At 40.4% G+C, this 27,296-nt stretch overlaps 1 protein-coding gene across 1 annotated transcript in view; it reads left to right on the forward strand.

Annotated features, from left to right (window-relative positions):
- LOC307118486 (NACHT domain- and WD repeat-containing protein 1) overlaps window positions 1-27,296 on the forward strand; it is a gene marked incomplete at its 5' end in the record, with an annotated part of 42,842 nt that overhangs the window by 9,429 nt on the left and 6,117 nt on the right. Inside the window, 15 exons of the mRNA XM_079804113.1 lie at window positions 307-471; window positions 1,126-1,249; window positions 1,390-1,593; window positions 4,236-5,132; window positions 5,818-5,881; window positions 6,598-6,726; window positions 16,018-16,361; window positions 17,797-17,930; window positions 19,990-20,118; window positions 20,203-20,450; window positions 21,877-22,042; window positions 22,379-22,580; window positions 26,359-26,489; window positions 26,601-26,728; window positions 26,829-26,983. Of these exons, the coding sequence (XP_079660239.1) occupies window positions 307-471; window positions 1,126-1,249; window positions 1,390-1,593; window positions 4,236-5,132; window positions 5,818-5,881; window positions 6,598-6,726; window positions 16,018-16,361; window positions 17,797-17,930; window positions 19,990-20,118; window positions 20,203-20,450; window positions 21,877-22,042; window positions 22,379-22,580; window positions 26,359-26,489; window positions 26,601-26,728; window positions 26,829-26,983 (3,220 nt within the window). The remainder of the gene's footprint in view (window positions 1-306; window positions 472-1,125; window positions 1,250-1,389; window positions 1,594-4,235; window positions 5,133-5,817; window positions 5,882-6,597; window positions 6,727-16,017; window positions 16,362-17,796; window positions 17,931-19,989; window positions 20,119-20,202; window positions 20,451-21,876; window positions 22,043-22,378; window positions 22,581-26,358; window positions 26,490-26,600; window positions 26,729-26,828; window positions 26,984-27,296) is intronic.

A 27,296-nucleotide genomic window follows, 5' to 3' on the forward strand; every position in this document is an offset into this window, starting at 1 on the left:
CGGGTTTGTGTGTCAACTTCAGAAATATATTTCAGATATTTCAGTATCGATATGTGTCGAAAAATCTATATTTTTGTCAACACTACATTGCACTTAGTTTATAATTTCAGATGGCTTTTTTAAAAGACTACAGTTGAAAAATGTATATATGTATATATTATATATAAAATTCAACCCGATAAAAGTTGCTCATATGAGTGACTGCCTCACACACCACTGCTGAAATACACCCGCATTTAGAGGGTGATATGTGAAGCCATGCTAGTTTTTATCCCAACATGAATATTCTTTCTTTTTCCTGGTTAGAGCACAGGGCTATGTGTTCAGGCAGGACTTTCTGATGGAAGTGAAGCGTGCGCTTCAAGCATCTTCGTCCTCCCAGAATGCTGTGCTGTTACTGGGAGAACTGGGGTCTGGAAAGAGCACGACACTCGCCAAACTGGCACAACTCATTCCTACTTGGATACCTGGGTAGGGACTCTAATTTTAAACATTTTAAAGTATTTTATAAAAATACACTACTTCTCAAAAGTTTAAAGTCTCTTCTGCTCACCAAGGATGCATTTACTTGATAAAAAAAATACAGTAAAAACTGTAATATTGTGAAATATTACTGCAAATTAAAATAAGTTTTCTGCTTGAATATATTTTAAAATGAAATGTATTCCTGTGATGCCAAGCTGAATTTTCAGCATCATAACTCCAGTCTTCAGTGTCACATGATCCTTCCGAAATTTTAATTAATAAACTAATTTTATTAATAATATTAGTAATGCGTATTGCTAAGGGTTATTATATTCATGATATAATTAAAGGACAAAACTGGGTCACACTTTAGTTTAGTTTAGGGTCCAATTCTCACTATTAACTATGACTTTTGCCTTAATAAACTCCTAATTACTGTTTATTAATAGTTAGTAATGTAGTTGTTAAGTTTAGGTATTTTGTAGGATTAGGGATGTAGAATATGGTCATGCAGAATAAGGCATTAATATGTGCTTTATAAGTACTAATAAACAGCCAATATTGTAGGAATATGCATGCTAATACCTAACTAGTTAATAGTGAGAACCGTAAAGTGTTACCCAAAACTGCTTCATCTGGATTAATGTGGTTAATTCTTAGGGATGCCAAAGTGCTGACCTGCTTTGTGGGTCTGACATCTGAGAGCAGAAACGTGCGTCTGCTCCTCCAGACCCTGTGTCTGCAGTTAGCCAACATCTATAGCCTCAAAGCAGAGATATCTGAGGTACAGAAACACTTTAAAGTTAAATCAAATATTCATAAGGACTTTAACACCGTAATGGATACATGATATTATGAGATTGCTTATCTATCTCACAGATAGTGTTGCGCTATGAAATACAGTCTAGGTTTTTTTCCTCACAGTCCCTGTCAGAGGTGTCCAGTGAGATGTGCTCATTGTTGGGCCTGGTGACAGAAGACCGACCCTTGACCCTGGTGCTGGATGGTCTGGATAATCTGAATGAGGAACATGAGGCTGACCTTTCCTGGCTTAGTTATATTCTACTGCCAAACGTCTTCACTGTCCTGTCTGCCGGCACACAGTCTAAATGTGCTCAGATTCTACAGGTGAGCAGATGAGTCATACGCTACCGTTCAAATGTTTGGGGTCGGCTAGATATTTTTATAGTCCCCCTGTGGTGCAAATAAAATTTTTAATGTTGTTTATATGTGTATGTGGTGTTTTTAAAATGCTTTAAAGGTGAACTATGTAAGATTTTTGCAGTAAAATATCCAGAAACCACTAGGCCAGTGTTATATATTTTGTTCAGTTGAGGACTTAGAATATCCCAAATGTTTCCAACTATTTGTAAATCGTGAGAAATTGCTCTTTTAACCAAGGAGCCGGGACGTGTGAGCTATGCGTTTGAGGGAGTCGCCTGTCGATTGCGTCATATCTGCGTTACCCTCGGTTTCCGGTTTTATTCTGCAGAAACGCTTTACTCTCACTGCAGTGTGAACAAGTGTCATAGCAGCCGCTGAGAGAACGTCATAACTTCCCTTTCAACACACTCAGATGTATCTAATACGATAAACAGAGTTGCATTACCTCACACTCATGACTGGAAAAGAGGAAGTGGCGCTGGCGACCGTGTCATAATAAAAGTCCCGCCGGTAACTATGCCATAATAACAGTCCCGCTCTTCAATCGCTCCTGCGGCCTTGCTCAGCTCCACAACACTCGGTCCTGCTCTGCTTCATACTACAGTAATGTTAATAATCGCATCCATCAACATGATTTCTGCCCGAGTCCTAGCCTGACTCTTTTCCACCGGCTGTGAGGTGAAGACCACATGTCCCAAGATGCTTTGCTCAAACGTGGCGTCATCAAACTTCGCCTTTGTTTTGAACAGGCGACCTCTAGTGGACGGAAAAGTTACATAGTGCAGCTTTAAGACAAACCATGAGCAAATTCATCAGTCAACACCATTGCTGAGTATTTTCATTTATGTGCACACAGGCGCACTTCCGGAAAAATACAAAGAAAACCTGTTCCGATTTTTGGCCGGTCAACCGGTGCATCCCTATTGTGTAACATTATCAACACATGATTAGCTGTTTGATAACGTATTCAAGCTGAAGGCTAATCATATCGATTACCGTTATGTGTCCAACCAACGTTATAGGGAGCGATGCATAAAACGCATTACCATTCTGATACGTCGACTTGTAGTCGAGCCTGTATAATTCACTCTTCCTCTTCTTCTGAATCGGTTTCTGGTTCAAACATATACAGTATGGCTGTATTAAACCAGTATTTCCACTTGCCATTATGTACGTTTGCTACAGTAAAGTTGAGCGAGTGGATCAGGTATTCTGAGCTGCTGTGATTGAGTGGAGGCGGGACTAATTTGCATATTCATGGTAGCGCATATATTAAATGACGCTGACGCTTGCTTACAGAGCCACCACAAGCTCTGCTCCTGCATACTTTGACTCGCTTCTACGAGTCTACACCCCCACCAGAAGCCTTCGCTAAGCTAAGGAGCGACGGTTGCTTGTGGTACCATCACAGAGAGGCATGAAATCCCTTTCCAGAACATTTTCATTCACTGTTCCCGGCTGGTGGAAAGATTTTCCCACCGCTATCCGGAAGGCAGAATCACTGACAACATTCAAAAGACAACTAAAAACTCAGCTCTTCCGAGAGCACTTAACCTCATTATTTTTTTTAAATTTCTGTTCCTCTTTCTTCCCCTTTTCCCTCCCTACTCTAGCCTGTGCTACCCTGAGCAATGTACACAGACTTAGTATTTCAGGCACTTTTTGCGCTTATTCGACTCTTCATGACGGATCGCTTGCCCAGTTGAAAGACGTTTTGGATAAAAGCGTCTGCTAAATGCATAAATGTAAATGAAGCAATGGTCAAGGTTGCCAGGTTTTCACAACAAAACCCACCCAATTGCTACTCAAAACTAGCCCAATCACGTTTTGGGGGGGATCCCCAAGTAAAAATCTGGGCAACAGTGTTAAAGTAGCCCAATTCCACGGGAAAACCACGGGCTTGGCAACACTGGCAAGGGTGTAGAGTTACATTCAAGCTATTTTAAGGCATGAAGAAATTGAAGAAAAAAACATTTAAATATGCCATTTTGAGTTTTAATGTATAAAATAATTGACTACAGGGGGACTTGATGTCTTATGCTCTACAAGGCTGCAAATTGTATTTAACTGTAAAAAAAATACAGTTAAAACTATAATATTATGAAATATTATTACAAATTTAAACAACTGTTTTTTATATTAACATATTTTAAAATGTAATTTATTCCTGTGATCAAATCTGAATTTTCAGCATTATTACTCCAGTCTTCAGTGTCACATGATCCTTCAGAAATCATCATAATATTTTGCTTCTTAAAGTGATACCTTTTTTCAGGATTCTTTGATGAATAGAAAGTTCAAAAGGGCAAAAATGTTTGGTAAAATTATAAATGTCTTTACTGTCACTTTTGATAAATTTATTGGGTCCTTGATGAAAAAAAGACCCCCTTTGTCTGGTAATGTAGTTCTGAATGAGGCCTAGTGTGGTGCAGTTAAAAAAAAATATTGTATAATATTATTTTATAATAATATAAAACACAGTACATCAAAGCAATGGGAATTTCTACTCTAGACATTCACTGGTTATTAGTGAATATGATAATCACAGCGATGATTGGTTTTTGATGGTATTCTGTTAGAATTTCTTTTCTGTTTGTCTCTTTCAGTCCCAGGTTAAGGTCACAGTCCTGTCCCTGCCTGCTCTTCCCCGTGAGGAGATCGCATCAGGACTGGCTTCCAGACTAGCTTCAGAATTTCGCCAACTAACCGAAAACCAGTGGAGCCTTTTATTCCAGTCCTGTTTATCCTGTCCATCCCCTCTCTACCTCGATTTAGCCTATGCTGAGACCAGACAATGGAGTTCATTCACACCAAAAGAGAGTCTCAACATCCCTACGGATCCAAATCAAGTTTTCGTGAGCACCCTTGTTAGTTTGGAGCGAGAGCATGGGCCGTGTTTGGTGCGACGTATGGCTTTGCTCGTGTCACTGTCCCGTTCTGGCGTGACCGAGGAGGAACTTTTAGTGCTTTTGGGACGCGATGATACTGTCACACGTGAGATGGCTGCTTTGCATCATCAGACGCTTCCCGTTTCTGAATACTCCCCTGTGCCTTATGCGTTTGTGGCACGACTGCTGCACAGCCTGAAGGATTACGTCAACGAGGTGGAAAGCGACGGGACGTGGGTGCTGCGCTGGACTCATGCGGAGTTTGGCTACGTCGCCTTGCAGCGATACGCACCATCAGAAGACTCAATAAAAGCTGTCCATGCAAACTTTGCAGATTACTTTAATGGAAACGTCCCAAATAGCCAAGTTTTTCAACCGTTAGCTTGGATCAGGATGGAGAAGGGAAGGAGACGCTACGAATTCAATTTGCGTAAACTCCACTGTTTGCCGTATCATTACATCCACTCGGGGCAAATTATTCCCTTACTCACGCAATGTCTGTTTAACTACGAGTTCCTGCTGCATAAACTGTGGGGTCTGTCCGTCTATCATGTCGAGGAGGACCTTAAAGCTGCCGTCATACCGGATAAGTACGACGATATGATCACCGAACAAGTGTGTTTTGCAGGAATAGCTTGATGTTATTGGGATAGAACAGTCAAATGGTGCGTTCTAGTCATGTAGGAAAGGTTGAGCGCACATGAACGCTACCACAAGTTGTAAATACAAGTAAAAGCTCAGGGTTTTCTTTAACCCCTGATCTTTATGAGTTGGGGGCATGTCAGTGAGAAACATGGCGGAATACCATAATTAATTAAGAGAAGGTAAACCGCCATCTTACTCCGACGAAAGTGACTTGCACCTGATGTTGTAAACACAACTTCCCAACTTCCCAGAACGCACCATAAAACCCTGGCATAAAGTGCAACCCACACATAGTATAGTGATGGGGGGTATATATATATTTATACAATTTTTTTTCCCCCTGCCCTCTCTATATTGGATGTTAGTATAATTGTTTTATTTATAAATAAATATACAACAATTATATAAAAAATAAATAATTAAATAAATACCTTTTAAAAATAACTTTTGATATTATGGGGATTAACAAGTATCTAATTGTATATTTTGAAGTTTCAAAAAATGCTAAGACAATGTGTGTGTGTGTGTGTATGTGTGTGTGTGTGTGTGTGTGTGTGTGTGTGTGTGTGTGTGTTACAGAGAGCTTCTGGACGTGAAGGTGTTGGGTCAGGTTTTGTGTCTTTCTCATTCTGTGCTCTTGAATGATCCTTGCCAGCTGGCATCTCAACTCTTGGGCCGTTTGGAGAGGATCATTTCCCAAGATAAACCTGTTACTTCAGGTACACACACACACACAAACATACATTATATACATATATACACTGATCAGGCATAACATAATGACCATAAGCTAGCTACAACGCTAACAGTGAGCGTGTGAGCATCAGAACTGGACCATGGAGCAATGGAAGAACGTGTGCATCACTTACCTGTGGAACACATGGCACCAGGATGCACTATGGGAAGAGGGCAAGCCGGTGGAGGCAGTGATGCTTTGGGCAAAGTTCTGCTGGGAAACCTTGGGTCCTCCATCCATGAGGAAGTTACTTTTACACGTACCACCTACCTAAGCATTGTTGCAGACCATGTGGCTCTTTCAGCAGATAATGTGCCCTGCCACAAAGCAAAAATGGTTCAGGAATTGTTTGAGGAGCACAACGACAAATTTGAGGTGTTGACTCGGCCTCCAAATTCCCCAGATCTCAATCCAATCGAGCATCTGTGGGATGTGCTGAACAAACAAGTCTGATCCATGGAGGCCCCACCTCACAACTTACAGGACTTAAAGGATCTGCTGCTAACATCTTGGTGCCAGATACCACAGCACACCCTCAGGGGTCTAGTGGAGTCCATGCCTCGACAGGTCAGGGCTGTTTTGGCAGCAAAAGGGGGACCAACACAATATTAGGAAAATAATGTTATGCCTGACCTGTGTATACTTTACACGATACCCAAGAGAACCTAAAACTCATATCTCTGTGTATTGTTGTTCCAGGTGACCCGAGACAATACTCTTTTCTGCACGATCTGTTAGCACAATGCAAGAGCTCTTCTCTGCCTGTTCTTGTGCCCTCTTACACCTGCCTGCTCCCTCCAGGTGGACTCGTACACACACTCCTTTCAGGTACCCATATTCAATTTCCTTACAACTTCTGAAGGGCTCAGATTCCTAACATCACCATTCAGGCAGTGATTTTGGCTTAATATGTCCTGGCAAAAACTTGTAGTCGTGGGTTTTCTTGGGAATTTCCTAGGGGGTTTTGGAGTAAATTAAGGTCTGTGGTTAACATAACTTGAAGAGATATAAAATTACACATACTCTGTGAATTTTGAATTTACTGTATGCTTTTAAAATGTTGATAAGTTACCAAATATAGACGACAGTGGTTGTCCAGTGAAATACAGGCCAGTTGACAAGCACATGAACATCCTGGTACTGAACACAAAAAGTGGGCAATAGTTTTGGCATAGAATAAAGTAGCTTAGACTAAAACTATTAAAAATAGTTTTTAGTAACTGAAACAAACCTTAAATGAAGTATCATTATTAGATTAAAAACTTCAAATAATATTAGAATAAATACTATAACAGTATATACATAATGAAATAACACTGCTCTACATATGGTATAACTCTTCAATAACAACTAAAAGATGACTCCAGAGATTCACTTTTTTTTATTATAAGCTAGTGTATTTTTTATTCCTTAATTTACTTCTTGCAATTCTTAAATACATGGATTGCTAATATGGATTTTATTCAAATAGTGCTAACACTACTGCCGCATGCAGAAGAAGGAAGTGAGTTTATGTGGTTTGATAAATGAATGATGTGTCACGAGGAATTAACCAGACAGTTGGTAACCAGACAGTTGGTAACCAGACAGTTGGTAACCAGACAGTTGGTAACCAGACAGTTGGTAACCAGACAGTTGGTAACCAGACAGTTGGTAAGCAGAAAGTTGTTAAGACAGTAGGTAACCAGACATTTGGTAACCAGATAGTTGGTAATCAGACAGTTGGTAACCAGACAGTTGGTAAGACAGTTGGTAACCAGACAGTTGGTAACCAGACATTTGGTAACCAGACAGTTGGTAACCAGACGGTTGGTAAGACAGTTGGTAAGCAGACAGTTGTTAAGACAGTAGGTAACCAGACATTTGGTAACCAGACATTTGGTAACCAGATAGTTGGTAACCAGACAGTTGGTAACCAGACAGTTGGTAACCAGACAGTTGGTAACCAGACAGTTGGTAACCAGACATTTGGTAACCAGACAGTTGGTAACCAGACAGTTGGTAACCAGACAGTTGGTAAGACAGTTGGTAACCAGACAGTTGGTAAGCAGACAGTTGTTAAGACAGTAGGTAACCAGACATTTGGTAACCAGATAGTTGGTAACCAGACAGTTGTTAATACAGTTGGTAACCAGACAGTTAACCAGACAGTTGGTAACCAGACAGTTGCTAAGACAGTTGGTAACCAGACAGTTAACCAGACAGTTGGTAAACTGACAGTTGGTAAGACAGTTGGTAACCAGACAGTTAACCAGACAGTTGGTAAGACAGTTGGTAACCAGATAGTTGGTAACCAGACAGTTGGTAAGACAGTTGGTAACTAGACAGTTAACCAGACAGTTGGTAACCAGACAGTTGGTAACCAGACAGTAACCAGACAGTTGGTAACCAGACAGTTGACAACCAGACAGTTGGTAACCAGACAGTTGGTAAGACAGTTGGTAAGACAGTTGGTAACCAGACAGTTGGTAACAAGGCAGTTGGTAACCAGACAGTTGTTAAGACAGTAGGTAACCAGACAGTTAACCAGACAGTTGGTAACCAGACAGTTGCTAAGACAGTTGGTAACCAGACAGTTAACCAGACAGTTGGTAACCAGACAGTTGGTAAACAGACAGTTGGTAACCAGACAGTTGGTAACCAGACAGTTGGTAAGACAGTTGGTAACCAGATAGTTGGTAACCAGACAGTTGGTAAGACAGTTGGTAACTAGACAGTTAACCAGACAGTTGGTAACCAGACAGTTGGTAACCAGACAGTAACCAGGCAGTTGGTAACCAGACAGTTGACAACCAGACAGTTGGTAACCAGACAGTTGGTAAGACAGTTGGTAAGACAGTTGGTAAGACAGTTGGTAACCAGACAGTTGGTAACAAGGCAGTTGGTAACCAGACAGTTGGTAAGACAGTTGGTAACCAGACAGTTAAACAGACAGTTGGTAACCAGACAGTTGGTAAACAGACAGTTAAACAGACAGTTGGTAACCAGACAGTTGGTAACCAGACAGTTAAACAGACAGTTAGTAACCAGACAGTTAAACAGACAGTTGGTAACCAGACAGTTGGTAAACAGACAGTTAAACAGACAGTTAGTAACCAGACAGTTGGTAACCAGACAGTTGGTAAGACAGTTAGTAACCAGACAGTTAACCAGACAGTTGGTAAACAGACAGTTTTTAACCAGACAGTTGGTAACCAAACAGTTGGTAAACAGACAGTTGGTAAACAGACAGTTGGTAACCAGACAGTTGGTAACCAGACAGTTGGTAACCAGACAGTTGGTAACCAGACATTTGGTAACCAGACAGGTGGTAAGACAGTTGGTAACCAGACAGTTGGTAACCAGACAGTTTTTAACCAGACAGTTGGTAACCAAACAGTTGGTAAACAGACAGTTGGTAAACAGACAGTTGGTAAACAGACAGTTGGTAACCAGACAGTTGGTAACCAGACAGTTGGTAACCAGACAGGTGGTAAGACAGTTGGTAACCAGACAGTTGGTAAGACAGTTGGTAAGACAGTTGGTAAGACAGTTGGTAACCAGACAGTTGGTAACCAGACAGTTGGTAAGACAGTTGGTAAGACAGTTGGTAACCAGATAGTTGGTTAGACAGTTGGTAACCAGACAGTTGATAACCAGACAGTTGGTAAGACAGTTGATAACCAGACAGTTGGTAACCAGACAGTTAACCAGACAGTTGGTAACCAGACAGTTGGTAAACAGACAGTTGGTAACCAGACAGTTGGTAACCAGACAGTTGGTAACCAGACAGTTGGTAAGACAGTTGGTAAGACAGTTGGTAACTAGACAGTTAACCAGACAGTTTTTACAGGCTATGGTTTGAAACTGAACATTTTGAATGCGCTCTTCCCTTAACAACGCTGATACATGGACAACGAAAGCACACAGAAACAACATTTTATTAAAATCGTGTTCTCATTATAATGCTTTGACAGATTGACTCTGCACATCATGCACTTAATTGTATTATTCATGATCCAAGCGTTTACAGACATCACTGCGCGTTTTCGAACTCATAACGAAAAACAACTTTAAATAAACTAGGTCTACTGTTAAAAAATACGAGAACAGTATAGCACTGCTGCATTACTAATATCAATGATTCTGAGAAAGAAATGGCCTATCTGAAAAGAATTTCTGTCTCTAAACCATGTCGAGCTCGAGCATTAATGCATTTGAGCTGAAACTGAAGAGAATGAACAGCCGGTATAACAGCAGCGCTTTGCTAGCTCAACCAAACGCGTTTTATATTAGATTAATCAGATATAGACAACATAAAGGTAATCTTCTGCATCTGCAGAAAAGGACGCGAATGAGCACATGAACTTCACGCGCTAGTCTGAGCGTTCTCGCTAGTTTCTCTGTGGATCAGCTGATACACGGGGAACTAAGCACAGATCATTTACAGCATTTTCCACGGTGTTCTCATTATAATGCTATGTAGGCTATGACAGATTGGCGCTGCACATCTTGCAATAACCATTCAATGATCACAGTGATTCCAGACATCACTGCAGTGCCTCAGTTTCACTTTATTTCGCCGCGGTCTGGAGGCTGTATAACGCTAACCAATCAGACCTCCGCTACCGCGCAAAACGAGGCAATAACCAACAAAAAAGAGACAAATATTTTTTTTGTTCAGGGCGATCGTCGTTCTCATGATCGATGATCGCTGTCACGTTCGAGTACTCGACCACTGTTACCCATCCCTAGTTGGTAAGACAGTTGGTAACCAGACAGTTGGTAAGCAGACAGTTGTTAAGACAGTAGGTAACCAGACAGTTGTTAACCAGACAGTTAACCAGACATTTGGTAAGACAGTTGGTAACCAGACAGTTAACCAGACAGTTGGTAACCAGACAGTTGGTAACCAGACAGTTGGTAAGACAGTTGGTAACCAGACAGTTGGTAAGACAGTTGATAACCAGACAGTTGGTAACCAGACAGTTGGTAAGACAGTTGATAACCAGACAGTTGGTAACCAGACAATTAACCAGACAGTTGGTAACCAGACAGTTGGTAACCAGACAGTTGGTAACCAGACAGTTGGTAACCAGACAGTTGGTAACCAGACAGTTGGTAAGCAGAAGGTAACCAGACAGTTGGTAACCAGACAGTTAAACATACAGTTGGTAACCAGACAGTTAAACAGACAGTTTGTAACCAGACAGTTGGTAAGACAGTTGGTAACCAGACAGTTGGTAACCAGACAGTTGGTAACCTGACAGTTAAACAGACAGTTGGAAAGACAGTTGGTAACCAGACAGTTGGTAAGACAGTTAGTAACCAGACAGTTGGTAAACAGACAGTTTGTAACCAGACAGTTGGTAAGACAGTTGGTAACCAGACAGTTGGTAACCAGACAGTTAAACAGATAGTTGGTAAGACAGTTGGTAACCAGACAGTTGGTAAGACAGTTGGTAACCAGACAGTTAAACAGATAGTTGGTAACCAGACAGTTGGTAAGACAGTTGGTAACCAGACAGTTGGTAACCAGACAGTTAAACAGACATTTGGTAACCAGACAGTTGGTAACCAGACATTTGGTAACCAGACAGTTGGTAACCAGACAGTTGGTAACCAGACAGTTGGTAAGACAGTTGGTAACCAGACAGTTGGTAAGCAGACAGTTTTTAAGACAGTAGGTAACCAGACATTTGGTAACCAGACAGTTGCTAAGACAGTTGGTAACCAGACAGTTAACCAGACAGTTGGTAATCAGACAGTTGCTAAGACAGTTGGTAACCTGACAGTTAACCAGACAGTTGGTAACCAGACAGTTGGTAACCAGACAGTTGGTAACCAGACAGTTGGTAAGACAGTTGGTAACCAGACAGTTGGTAACCAGACAGTTGGTAACCAGACAGTTGGTAACCAGACAGTTGGTAACCAGACAGTTGGTAACCAGACAGTTGGTAACAAGGCAGTTGGTAACCAGACAGTTGGTAAGACAGTTGGTAAGACAGTTGGTAACCAGACAGTTGGTAACCAGACAGTTGGTAACCAGACAGTTGGTAACCAGACAGTTGGTAAACAGACAGTTAAACAGACAGTTGGTAACCAGACAGTTGGTAAACAGACAGTTAAACAGACAGTTGGTAACCAGACAGTTGGTAACCAGACAGTTGGTAAACAGACAGTTTGTAACCAGACAGTTGGTAACCAGACAGTTGGTAACCAGACAGTTGGTAACCAGACAGTTAAACAGACAGTTGGTAACCAGACAGTTGGTAAGACAGTTAGTAACCAGACAGTTGGTAACCAGACAGTTGGTAACCAGACAGTTAACCAGACAGTTGGTAAGCAGACATTTGGTAACCAGACATTTAGTAACCAGACATTTGGTAACCAGACAGTTGGTAAGCAGAAGGTAACCAGACAGTTGGTAAGACAGTTGGTAACCAGACAGTTGGTAAGCAGAAGGTAACCAGACAGTTGGTAACCAGACAGTTAAACAGACAGTTAAACAGACAGTTGGTAACCAGACAGTTAAACAGACAGTTTGTAACCAGACAGTTGGTAAGACAGTTGGTAACCAGACAGTTGGTAACCAGACAGTTGGTAACCTGACAGTTAAACAGACAGTTGGAAAGACAGTTGGTAACCAAACAGTTGGTAAGACAGTTAGTAACCAGACAGTTGGTAAACAGACAGTTTGTAACCAGACAGTTGGTAAGACAGTTGGTAAGACAGTTGGTAACCAGACAGTTGGTAACCAGACAGTTAAACAGATAGTTGGTAAGACAGTTGGTAACCAGACAGTTGGTAAGACAGTTGGTAACCAGACAGTTAAACAGATAGTTGGTAACCAGACAGTTGGTAAGACAGTTGGTAACCAGACAGTTGGTAACCAGACAGTTAAACAGACAGTTGGTAACCAGACAGTTAAACAGACAGTTGGTAACCAGACAGTTGGTAAGACAGCTAGTAACCAGACAGTTGGTAACCAGACAGTTGGTAACCAGACAGTTGGTAACCAGACAGTTAACCAGACAGTTGGTAACCAGACATTTGGTAACCAGACATTTAGTAACCAGACATTTGGTAACCAGACATTTGGTAACCAGACATTTGGTAACCAGACAGTTGGTAACCAGACAGTTGGTAACCAGACAGTTGGTAACCAGACAGTTGGTAAGCGGAAGGTAACCAGACAGTTGGTAACCAGACAGTTAAACAGACAGTTGGTAACCAGACAGTTAAACAGACAGTTTGTAACCAGACAGTTGGTAAGACAGTTGGTAACCAGACAGTTGGTAACCAGACAGTTGGTAACCAGACAGTTGGTAACCAGACAGTTGGTAACCAGACAGTTGGTAACCTGACAGTTAAACAGACAGTTGGTAAGACAGTTGGTAAGACAGTTGGTAACCAGACAGTTGGTAAGACAGTTGGTAACCAGACAGTTAAACAGATAGTTGGTAAGACAGTTGGTAACCAGACAGTTGGTAAGACAGTTGGTAACCAGACAGTTAAACAGATAGTTGGTAACCAGACAGTTGGTAAGACAGTTGGTAACCAGACAGTTGGTAACCAGACAGTTAAACAGACAGTTGGTAACCAGACAGTTGGTAAGACAGTTGGTAACCAGACAGTCAAACAGACAGTTGGTAAGACAGTGGGTAACCAGACAGTTGGTAAGACAGTTAGTAACCAGACAGTTGGTAAACAGACAGTTGGTAACCAGACAGTTGGTAAGACAGTTAGTAACCAGACAGTTAACCAGACAGTTGGTAAACAGACAGTTTTTAACCAGACAGTTGGTAACCAAACAGTTGGTAAACAGACAGTTGGTAAACAGACAATTTGTAACTAGACAGTTGGTAACCAGACATTTGGTAACCATACAGTTGGTAAGACAGTTGGTAACCAGACAGTTGGTAAGACAGTTGGTAACCAGACAGTTGGTAAGACAGTTGGTAAGACAGTTGGTAACCAGATAGTTGGTTAGACAGTTGGTAACCAGACAGTTGGTAACCAGACAATTAACCAGACAGTAGGTAACCAGACAGTTAACCAGACAGTTAACCAGACAGTTAACCAGACAGTAGGTAACCGAACAGTTGATAACCAGACAGTTAACCAGACAGTTGGTAACCAGACAGTTAACCAGACAGTTGGTAACCGAACAGTTGATAACCAGACAGTTGGTAAGACAGTTGATAACCAAACAGTTGGTAAACAGACAGTTGGTAAACAGACAATTTGTAACCAGACAGTTGGTAACCAGACAGTTGGTAAGACAGTTGGTAACCAGACAGTTGGTAAGACAGTTGGTAACCAGATAGTTGGTAACCAGACAGTTGGTAACCAGACAGTTGGTAACCAGACAATTAACCAGACAGTTAACCAGACAGTAGGTAACCGAACAGTTGATAACCAGACAGTAGGTAACCAGACAGTTGGTAACCAGACAGTAGGTAACCAGACAATTAACCAGACAGTTGGTAACCAGACAGTTGGTAAGACAGTTGGTAACCAGACAATTAACCAGACAGTTGGTAACCAGACAGTTGGTACCAAGCACAGTTAACCAGACAGTAGGTAACCAGACAATTAACCAGACAGTTAACCAGACAGTAGGTAACCAGACAGTTAACCAGACAGTAGGTAACCAGACAGTTAACCAGACAGTAGGTAACCGAACAGTTGATAACCAGACAGTTAACCAGACAGTTGGTAACCAGACAGTTAACCAGACAGTTGGTAAACGAACAGTTGATAACCAGACAGTTGGTAAGACAGTTGATAACCAGACAGTTGGTAACCAGACAGTTAACCAGACAGTAGGTAACCAGACAGTAGGTAACCAGACAGTAGGTAACCAGACAGTTGGTAACCAGACAGTAGGTAACCAGACAATTAACCAGACAGTTGGTAACCAGACAGTTGGTAAGACAGTTGGTAACCAGACAATTAACCAGACAATTAACCAGACAGTTGGTAACCAGACAGTTGGTACCAAGCACAGTTAACCAGACAGTAGGTAACCAGACAATTAACCAGACAGTTAACCAGACAGTAGGTAACCAGACAGTTAACCAGACAGTAGGTAACCGAACAGTTGATAACCAGACAGTTAACCAGACAGTTGGTAACCAGACAGTTAACCAGACAGTTGGTAAATGAACAGTTGATAACCAGACAGTTGGTAAGACAGTTGATAACCAGACAGTTGGTAACCAGACAGTTAACCAGACAGTAGGTAACCAGACAGTTGGTAACTGTACAGTTGATAACCAGACAGTAGGTAACCAGACAGTTGGTAACCAGACAGTTGGTAAGACAGTTGGTAACCAGACAGTTAACCAGACAGTAGGTAACCAGACAATTAACCAGACAGTTAACCAGACAGTAGGTAACCAGACAATTAACCAGACAGTAGGTAACCGAACAGTTAACCAGACAGTTGGTAACCAGACAGTTGACGGCACCCATTGACTTCCATAATATTTTTGTTTCCTACTATGGAAGTCAATGGCTGCTGTCAACTGATTACCAACATTCTTTAAAATATTTTTTTTGTGTTCAACAGAAGAAACTCATAAAGGTTTAGAATAACTTGAGGGCAAGTAAATTATTAAATGTTTATATATATGAACTATACTTTCAAGCACACAGTTGTTATAATTCTTGTGTAGCAAGTTTTTCGCAAGTTAAAAATGAATGCTAGAGGTTTGACTGTGTGGAATTTACTGAATGTTGTAGAATGTAGGCACTCCTTGGTAGATCTTATGTAAACAGTTGCTTTGCACACCAACTCGGCTTTAGATCTCTGATAATAAAGTCTATCTTCTGGCATCAAAAAAGACTTTTCACAGAGGAAGCAGAAGCCATGACAACAAGAAGTCTGTTGAAGTCATTTTAACCACAGATGTTATTTTACTAAAAAAATCAAAAGCTCTCTCTAAAAACCCATAGGAAACTCCAGAGAGGGACTCAACCCATGGTGCATTAGTCTTCCTACTGGTTTGGCCGACAAATTTAGTGAACGGCTCTATAACCTGCAGTGGTTTATGACCAAGACATGTAACTCTAAAATAAGATTATTTATCACTGAATGAACTGTCCTTAATACTCTGACCCATATTTAACTAGGTCATATGAGTGTTGTGACAGCCCTGGCTCATGGTTGGCATCACATCATTTCCTGCTCATCTGATGGAGTGCTGAATCTGTGGCGTCTGGATGAGCAAACGAGGCCCGTTAGGTCCTTACCCAGGGCTCATGGATCTGGAGTAGACTGGGCTGCCGACTCGCTCACCCTCTGTCTAGACGACAGTGTGCTTGTGCTACAGATGGGGCACTGCCTGCAGGTGAGAGAGGTGGATTCTGGGAAGGTGCTGTACACGGAGAAGTCGTCTTTGGATGTTCCTGTGGTCACATCTGCCTGTGATGGGCGGTTGCTGGTGGTTTTTTATGATGGAAGTCACATGGTTAAGGTGAGACCTCGGACAGACAGCTCTATATATATATATATATATATATATATATATAAATAGAGGTGTGGTGTTATATGTTTACATATAACATATAGTGGCCAGAAATTCATTGTAAAAAAAAATTACAGTGACAATTTTCCAGACATTACAGAATGGTATATTTTTGTCTGTATATTTCCCAACATATAGCTGTATATTTAATTAGGAGATATAATGTTAATATCCCAATATTCTTAAACTACCAATATCGCCTAGTCTTTCTTTAAATCTCCCTTTTGCTCACTCTCTCTCCTCCCCCATCATAAGTGGACACACCCCTACTGCTGATTGGCTCACTCCCTCTCCCCCATTACGAGTGGACACACCCCTTACTGCTCATTGGCTAACTCTCTCTCCCCCATTACGAGTGGACACACCCCTTACTGCTCATTGGCTAACTCTCTCTCGTCCCCCATTAAGGCTGAAATGATTACGACAACGTCGACAATAAAAAATTGTCGTTTGAGTAGTCGTTTGATCTCACGTGACCTAATGTAAGGGCCTGCAATATCGCGATTTGACCACTACGCCGCTGTAGCGCTAGAGTGTAATGCAGGCATGCAGCTCTTACAAATGCTTTTGCGGTAGAAGAAAACAGCACGAATGATGGAGTGCAAACTAATCCCAACCTGAGACATGCAAGGCCAAACTTTTCACGGGAGCACAACGTGCATGTTGGAGCACTTAAAGAGGAAACAACTAGCGGTAAATCTCTTTATTAGAGAATGCAATACTACTAATAATTGTAATAATATTAACAATAATAATATAATTACAGTAATGTGATGCTTTATTTTGCATAGAATAAAGTTTTGTCGAGCTTGGAGTCAGGAGTGTTTTTACTATTGTAATACTATTAAGTTAGGTATTATAATCTCATCACTTGCCTGTATTTTCAAAAGCCGTAATCATCAAAATAAAATAAAAAAGGCTTGAAATATTTCACTTTACGTCTAAAACCTTGAACGTTTTGAAATAAATTACGTAAAAATCGAACTTTTCCATGCTATTCTAATTTTTTGAGATGCACCTGTAATGTGGTGTTGACTTGTTTTTACAGTATCAGTCGAGTCACCTTTATAGCGTTTTATACAATACCAGTTGTTTCATAGCAACTTGAAAGGAATAAACAGGAAAATCGATATCAATCGTGCAAACAGATTTTGATTCAGCTGTAAAGCAGCTGTAAAAAGACAACAGTGTCATTTTTCAGCCGAAGTCAGTTCAACGTTGATTCAGTTCAGTTCAATAACAGTGTCATTATGTTGCAAAAATGTCAATTTTGAAACGGTTGAATCAGCTATAAAACCTACAGCCAGGTAACAATTTAACAATCATATAATGAAAGCTAATGAGCAGTTATCGGTTCGGATCTAACTTCCTGTTCTCTCTCTAGGTGTTTGATCTTGTGGCGTCCTGTTCGCTGCTGTGTTGTGTGAACCTCGCCCTCGAGTTCGAGCCCATCCACAAAGACCGGTCCATCTTAGTCTCTCGTCACTCTGTCAAAGACTCCGTTCTCTTCGCCTACAGGTTATTAGTACATCAACACATGCACATTAAGATTAATTAATCATCACACCACATATCCAATTTCCAGCCATGTGTGAAAACAATGCCGCTGTTCCTGGACTGATTTATATTGTCTGATCACACAATGTATTATTTAAGAGTCAGCTCCAGTGTATGTTTGTGCTACTGGTTACCTTTCTCGTCAATGGTTTCATGTAACTCTGTAGCTATAACAAAAATGCTGTTCATCTTTCTCGCATTTCATTACACGTTTAAGAAGCATGGATTATCCGGGATGATTGAAGGGAGTAATGAACCTTTGCTTTTAATGTTATTAAGCTGGAAGCAATGCTGTTGAACATGCACACAACTGCATTGACTAGTAATATGAAACAGACTGAGTTGTCAGGGCTATGGACACACGCGACATTCATACGAGGAACAGAAGGTCAGAATATGAATATCCCAATGTCTTATCTTCCACTCTCCCCAGTGAATTTTCCTCTCTACTGTCTGTGTCAAAAAGTGGCTACAAAAGCTCCCCAAATGTCAGTATCTATAGAGGGGTCATGTCATGAGGAATTAAATACTTTTGTGATAAAAGAGTTCATTGTACTGTGAAAAAATACCGCCAGAACCCCAAACTTCCTCCCGAGTTCAAAACTGCCTATTATTGAAACTAAGCTGCAAAATGGCTTTTTCATACTTCAGCAGCTTTCTGACCGCAGAAAGATGAATACACTTAAACACTGCCCACATTCACACGTCAATGACTCCGGTTGTGCATTCTATTCATTTGTGTATGCTATTTAAATAAAAAAGTCCTATATATTGTAAATAAATATGCTCCGTGAGAGAGCCCGGGGCTTGTGGCCAATGGCGTTTTAACCTCTGCTTAAGGATATAAGCGGGAATACCCCGCGAGTCGTCCCAGTGCAGCGCATGGGAGCGTTTTACTCTATCACTGTGTTCTAAGCAACGGGGGTGTCCCGGTGCTCGAGATTCACCGGGTAGGACAGGTGCAGCTAAAAAGGTTCCATTGTCATATGAGGTCCGGTTGTGGAGTTATGGACGACTCTGCGATCTCATGTCGCATAATCTTATTAACTGCTTGTCTCCTGAAATGCCATTTTCTTTAGCAGGCTATTCATGGCAAATCAACTTCCCTGGTTAAGGTTAGGGTGTCGTTGTAGCATAGCATTGTGTAGGAATGAGGAAATCAGCAGTGTGATTGACATGACCAATTAAATATTTAGAATCTGCTGTGGGGCGAAGTTTGCGCGGAATTGGATTGGAGGGGGGGGTAGGTGTTATTATGTTATTATGGTCTTTTTATGGTTTAATACAGTCAAAAAATGACATACAGCACATTTAAACACACAAATGTAACATATAACAAATAATAATACATCTAAAATGTCAAAATCTACTCCTCTTTAATGTAAAAAATGTGCATTCTTTTAATTCATACCTTGACTTGTCGGTCTCCAGCTTTCACATGCGCTTGAATGCAAGTCAATGGAACGAAAAGTCCCACCCCTTTAAGAGGGCGTGGCTGAAGTTTATTTTTAACTGTCCCTGATCGTTTCAATCTGATTTTAACCGTTTCTGTGGCACATTTCAGAGCAGATGCTATATGTGAACGTGCTATAATGTAATGCCGGTTTTGATTAAGAAGCTGTTATTAAATGATGGGACAGTTTAAATCTCAACCACAAACATTATAAATGTCTGTACTGTCACTTTTGAACAATTTAATGAATCCTTGCTGAATGTTGTCACATTTAATTTCTTTAAATATATATATATATTTAGAAAGAGTTGAGTTTTAACACACACACACACACATATATATATATGGACATTACAGGAAATTGTTGTTATGCAGTGCTGTATGATGTGTAAAGAGCAAATAAACCTACAGTAATGAAGTGAAAGCAAGAGAGCCAGGTTGGCTTGTTTCAATGTTGTGAAGTGCTGTGGCAACTGAAGCGTTGCTGGACTGCTAATAGACCCGCCACACTGAGTCTCACTTTCATGCTATTTCTTGTTCCTTTCCTGCTTCAATCCTCATTTGTAGGGATGGAGGAGAGGCGGCAATATTCAATGCTAAAGGTGGAGTTGTCTCCTCCACATTGAAAACTCAGCACCCTGCAGCATCTATACAAGCTGTGGAGATCAGCTCTCAGTATTTACTGCTCTTTTGCAGGTAACGTTAAAGGAATAATTCACCCAAACGTGAAAATTACCATTCTTTAATATCCATTATATCCGTCTCTTTGGGTTTTTGCAGATACCCCTATAAAAGACAGAGTGAAATCATTCATATTGAACTCTTCAGCACAACGTCCTTCCAGTTCCAGCGCTCTATCTTGGGCTGCAGTCAGGACTACATTTCCCAGGTCACCATTGCAGGGGGCGGGTCCCACATTGTGGCCTTTTGTCCTGTCCTTCACAGCGCCACCACAGAGATTATTATCTGGAACCTCGAGACTGAAGACCATAAACACATTGCACGGTTTCCTGGCCTGGTGGCTTATGGTTAGTCAATAAACCTGTTGTGTGTTATTGCCAACATTATGACTCTTTTGTCAAAACAAACACACATGGTTTGAGTTCAGTGCCATTTCTGTAATGCAAAAAATACATGATTTAAATACTAAACTATATGTATTTTTGGTGATAATTAAATAATACATTAAAATATTTTTAAATCAGAATGAGACAAAAATAATTACAATAAAATAATTTTTATTTCACTTGCATGCAAAAATTGTTACTAAATTATCCTAATATAGGCATAATTTTATGAATGCAAAATATATTTTCTTGCTTTTTGTCTTTGGTTTTTGTGGTGAAATGCAGTAGTGGCCAGAAGCGATGTCTGGCCTAGGAAAATCTTGACTTTTTATTCAAATATTATTCAAAATGTGTTTTTTAATTTTGTAGGCACATTGCATAATTGAGCTTGGAGTCAATTATTTTATTTATGATTACGCAATGAAACATGCCAAATTGTACAGACATCATTTTTGGCCCGGCTGTCATGCAAAGATATTATGAACCCATGCAAAAACAATAAAGAACCAGCGAAATATTAACAACTGATTATGTTGTATTCAATGTATGCTTTTTCCTGTGAGCGTTTTTTTGTCAGCAGTAGTGTTTGTTGTCTACCTGTAGCTGAAGATTGCTTTTTTGCCAAATAATTTGGTCAGATACATACACCTTTACCAAGTTTAGTGTTTTGTTCTTCCCTCATATTCCAATATTTAACAAATATCCTCATATTTTGAAGGTTTAATCGAACATGCAGGGTCATTAACTTAGCATCAACTTTAAACTCTAAAGCATTAACTTTAACTTTCAGTCAGTATAGTAATACAGTATATTTCATAAATATATTTACTCTAATAGCTCATAACACATGCACTTAAAGGGTCAGTTAACCTAAAACTGAAAATTAGCCCATGATTTACTCACCCTCAAGTCATCCTAGGTGTATATGACATTCTTCTTTCAGTTATATTAAAAAATGCTGGCTAATCCAAGCTGTATAAAGTGTCATGTTCCCCTTTTCTTTTTTATCTACTTATTTTTAATTATTATGATTATTATTTTTTATTTCTCTGCCTTCCTTTGCTTATTTGCACTTAGCACTTTATTGTGAAGCACTTTGGTGTGGCTCAGCCATCTGTAAATGTGCTATAGAAATAAAATTTGACTTGACTTGACTTGACTTGATAAAGAGTAAATCATGGGGTAATTTTCATTTTTGGGTGAACTATCCCTTTAAGGCAAATCATACCTAATATTATGCTTTACAAGCTCTTATACTGCTTTGAGACACGTGGCACAGGAACAGTTTTAGTCATGTTTATTGTTTGTGTTGTTGTTTTTCATCCAGCTGTAAGCACTGTGACATTTATTTGTCCGTATCGGTCTCTTTTTCTTCACCATGTTGTAGGTGTGTGTTCTGATCTGCGGTACTGTGTGGGGTTTTGTGCCGGGGAGCTGTTCTTACGCATGTGGAACCTGGGATCCAGGATAAATGACCAAACGCTCACATACAACGTGCACAAAGCTCACAGTGACGGCACAGCTGAGATTGTAACCATGCAGAGATATCCTAGGTACAAAGTCCACTGAACAGCTCGCAGTTCAAAGCTATAAAACGACAATGAGCCAACAGGAGACAATAATCTACTCACAGTGTACTTACCTAAAGTACTGGGTAATATAAGGTTACTGCATGGGTTAAGGGTTCAGGGTTAGTACCTAGATATTACCCAGTTATTGTAATTACTATATAAGTAAATATGGGGAACAGGACTGTAGAATAAAGTGCTATATATACACATGAATCTTAAATTGCGTACTTTTATACCCAAATGCCATGACTCTAATAAAATAAGGCTGTTCTTATATGTTATTTTGGTGTAAAGTTTTCAAATGTCCCTCTGAATCAGGTATGTGGTATGTCGAAGCACCCGGCCCGGCACTGTGAGAATATGGAATGTGGCGCGGACTCGATTGAAGGGTCGTCCTGTGCACGTGGAGCACGGTCTGTTCTCAAGTTCAGACATCGCTCTGGTGCGAGACCTGAGACTCTATATACTGTCTGACCGCGGTACCACCAACTTCACTGATGCACCTACATCTGTCTACCAGGTACATCTGTGCCCCACACAGGCTGAATATATCACACAGGACCTGGAGTTATGCTGGTCTGAAAGCCCTGTCCTGATCAGTTCAGACTGATCATCTGTCATGCTCACACTGGAGTCAAGTCCATCTTCAGCAATAGCTATGTTTCCGTACACCTATTTTTAAGTGCATTTTGGGATATGGCAATAAAAAACGCCGGATGGAAATGCCAAGATGTGGATCAATTCTAAAAATGCACTTGAAAAATGTGTGCGCTCAATTGTGGTTGCGAAATTTTTGATCTGATAAAACGACAATGCGCGACGGAAACGCGTTTACCGAATCAATCGCTTGATGCACAACAAAAAATCTCACGTGACTGTCTCAACTGTGGATGTGATTTGGATAACTGGACTAATCAGTGGACGAATCAAATCGCAGCATCTAAAATGTTTGTTTGACCATTCTGAAATGTCAAAGTCTGTCATCATTATTTGGTTTAATTCCCTCCCAGAAGCGTCTCACATGATTGGTCACAAACACCAGCATCCGATCGCAAGATAACATGATGGCGTTTATTGCGTTTCGTCTGCAAAGTCATTTACGATGGAGGAAAAAGAGCCACAGTTCCTTCTCTGATTGCAGCAACTTCCATTTTATTATAGATATTTTGCGCCAGTTTTCTCAGGAAGTGACGATTTTGTTCTCTTGAACACATGGGATGGAAACGCTGCTTTATTCACAAATGTTTATTCGATATTCCAATTTTGCGCATAAGTTAAATTTGCAACTTTGCTTTAAAGGGATAGTTCAGTTGATGGGCCCATTGACTTCCATAGTATTTTTTTCCTACTGTCTGGTTACCGACCAGACATTCATCAAAATATCTTCTGTGTTCAACAGAAGAAAAAAACTCATACATGTTTGGAACAAAATGAGTATGTGATAGAATTTTCATTTTTGGGTGAACTATCCCTTTAAGTCAAAGACTGTGTTGTGGTGTGGTTTAGTTTTAGTCATTTTAGCATTGCAGCTTAGACATAAATATTGCCTTATCAACTAACTGAAATACTTTCAGCTTTATTTCAATTAACAAATACTATTTTGAACAATTTTTGTTTACCAATACGGTCACACTTTAGATTAGGGTCCAATTCTCACTACTAACTACAGTACGACTTTTGCCTCAATAAACTCCCAATTACTGTTTATTAATAGTTAGTAAGTCAGTTGTTAAGTTTGGGTATTGGGTAGGATTAGGCATGTAGAAAATGGTCATGCAGAATACGGGTGTTTTTTGAACATGACATGACGTCTTTTTTTAAGCTACCAGTGTCTGTTTTACATTATAATCCTATGGAGTAAACCGTGTTTCCAAAAAATTCATGAGCGTTTTTTTAAAAGCCAATGCCGACGTCTTTTTCTGCAGCCAAAAGTTCAACTTTTCTGATAAAAACGCCCTACGTCAAGCGCCTTTTTGACAGCTGACCAATGACAAGCGAGTAGCGAGACCTGACTCGTTTCCATAGCAAGAAAAATGGAGAATGTGCCGGTAGATCGACTAATTGTGCTAGTATCGGAGCACAAAGAGATATATGATAGTAGCGAAATGATATACAACCCCAAATCAGAAAAAGTTGGGACAGTATGGAAAACGCAATTAAAAAAAAAAGAAGTGATTTCTAAATTTACTTTGACTTGTATTTCATTGCAGACAATATGAACACAAAATATTTCATGTTTTGTCTGGTCAACTTCATGTCATTTGTAAATATGCATCCTTTCCTGTCATTCAGACCTGCAACACATTTCAAAAAAAGTTGGGACAGGAGCACTTTAGGGCTAGTAATGAGGTAAAATGGTTAAATAATGATGTGATTTGAAACAGGTGATGTCAACAGGTGATTGTAATTATGATTTGGTACAAAAGCAGCATCCAAGAAAGGTCTAATCCTTTAGGAGAAAAGATGGGCCGAGGATCGCCAGTTTGCCAACAAATACGTGAGAAAATTATTGAAATGTTTAAAAACAATGTTCCTCAAAGAAAGATAGGAAGAGATTTGGATATTTCACATTCAACAGTGCATAACATAATTAAAAGATTCAAGGAATCTGGAGGAATTTCAGTGCGTAAAGGACAAGGGCTCAAGCCTAAGCTGAACAACCGTGATCTCCGATCCCTCAGGCGGCACTGCATCAAGAATCGTCATTCATCTATAAGCGATATCACCACATGGGCTCAGGACTACTTTGGCAAACCTTTGTCAAGTACCACAATACGTAGTTACATCCACAAATGCCAGTTAAAACTGTACTGTGCCAAAAGGAAGCCCTATGTTAACAGTGTCCAGAAGCGCCGTCGACTTCTCTGGGCTCGGAGGCATCTGGGATGGACCATCACACAGTGGAAACGTGTACTGTGGTCAGATGAATCAGTATTTCAGGTATTTTTTGGGAGGAATGGACGCCGTGTGCTCCGGACCAAAGAAGAAAAGGATCATCCAGACTGTTACCAGCAACAAGTCCAAAAGCCAGGGTCTGTCATGGTATGGGGTTGTGTCAGTGCCCTTGGCAAAGGTAACTTGCACTTCTGTGAAGGCACCATTAATGCTGAAAAGTACATAGAGATTTTGGAGCATAATATGCTGCCTTCAAGAAGACATCTTTTCCAGGGACGTCCATGCATATTTCAACAAGACAATGCAAAACCACATTCTGCACACATTACAAAGCGTACGGGTACTTGACTGGCCTGCCTGCAGTCCCGACCTGTCTCCAATAGAGAATGTGTGTCGCATTTTGAAGCGCAAAATGCGACAACAAAGACCCCGTACTGTTGCCCACCTTAAGACTTGTTTGCAGGAAGAATGGGACAAAATTACACCTGAAACACTTCATCACTTGGTGTCTTCAGTCCCTAAACGTCTTTTAAGTGTTGTGAAAAGGAATGGCAACATTACAAAGTGGTAAATGCTTTACTGTCCCAACTTTTTTTGAAATGTGTTGCAGGTCTGAATGACAGGAAAGGATGCATATTTACAAATGACATGAAGTTGACCAGACAAAACATGAAATATTTTGTGTTCATATTGTCTGCAATGAAATACAGGTCAAAGTAAATTTAGAAATCACTTCTTTTTTTTTTTTTTTTTGCGTTTTCCATACTGTCCCAACTTTTTCTGATTTGGGGTTGTATAATAATAATAATATCATAATAATGAGCCCGGAGCTCCTGGACTAAATTATTGTAAGCACCATTCTGTTTTCTTCCCTGTATAATATTGTGCACCCACAAATGTCGTTGTGAACCGACCTTCTCCTCCCCGTTAACTTCAAAAGCCAACGCAAGAGCCAACTTTCTCGACATTTTGTATCTCTGCACCACACAGCACTCATTGCAGCTGTTGTTATAGCAACAAAAGACGCCCCCTCGGCTGCTATTGGAACCAAACGCTGCCAGCTTCTTCTCTTTTTTTTTTACTAAAAGAGCGTTCTTGTCAAAAAAGACATCAAGTGTGAACACAGCCTAAATCATTAACAAGCTTTATAAGTACTAATAAACAGCCAATATCCTTGGAATATGCATGCTAATACCTAACTAGTTAATAGTGAGAACGGGACCCTAAACTAAAGTGTTACCACAAATACTAACACTGGAGGTAGATTTAAGTTGTGATCAATCTTATGTTAAAGTAAAAAAGTATTCATTTATTTCAGAATTCTCCAAATGAATACTTTACTAGTACAATTACTCAACTCTTACTGACCATTTCCTATTGCACTTTTCCTGTATATGTTGCAGACATTGCTGGTGTATGACCTTCTTAAAAAGAGCTACATTAAGAAACAGACTGGACTGTTCATCGTGCCCTGTCCTCGGCAAGACTATCGGCTCTTGGAGGGTGAAATTCTGTTGGGCCTTTCAGAAACACGGTTAAAACACCAACAATTTGTCACTTCCTCATTCAGCAGAAACAGAAAATCACAGTATTGCTTAGTCTAGCTTGAGTAATAATCATGAGGTGGCATGAATATTGTACGCAGGGATCATCTGATATTGTGGGATCTGGACTCTGGCTACATTAAAGGACGTATCAAGACGTCCTACAAAGAAACCCTGCTCCTCAGCATGGGCAGAGATTCACCGATTATGTCCTCAAAAGAGAAGACCGGTATTAAAACCAGCGCATTTATACATCTCAGTCCCACATAGATTTTCGTGACATATTCAACACAAAGAACCAATCATTACATTTTGAACTTGTTGCACAGGTCTAGTGATGCCATGGGACAGGCGCACCGAAACCCAGACGGCAAAAAGGAGGCGACGGGAGCGTGAGGTGAAAAGAGAAAAAGATGAACAGCAGCGCCTTGAAAGAGAGAAGTTCAACTCTATAGACCAGTATCTTCTCAGTGGAGATGAGCGGGTAGAGACACAACAAAGCCACCAATACTGTCAATTGACCAATACACTAAACTAAACTTGTCTGTCTGTCTGTCTGTCTATCTATCTGTCTGTCTGCTTGTCCATCCGTCCGTCAATCTCTGTCCATCAATCTATCTATCCGTCTTTCCATCTCTGTCCATCAATCTATCTATCCATCCATCCCTGTCCATCCGTCTATCTATCGTTCTGTCCGTCCATTCGCCGTCCATTCGCCCATCTATCGTTCTTCCCGTCTGTCTATCTATAGTTCTGTCCATCCGTCTGTCTATCTACCGTACTGTACGTCCATTCTT

Source organism: Gobio gobio (genome assembly GCF_949357685.1).
Source record: "Gobio gobio genome assembly, chromosome: 2".
NCBI classification, from domain to species: domain Eukaryota; kingdom Metazoa; phylum Chordata; class Actinopteri; order Cypriniformes; family Gobionidae; genus Gobio; species Gobio gobio.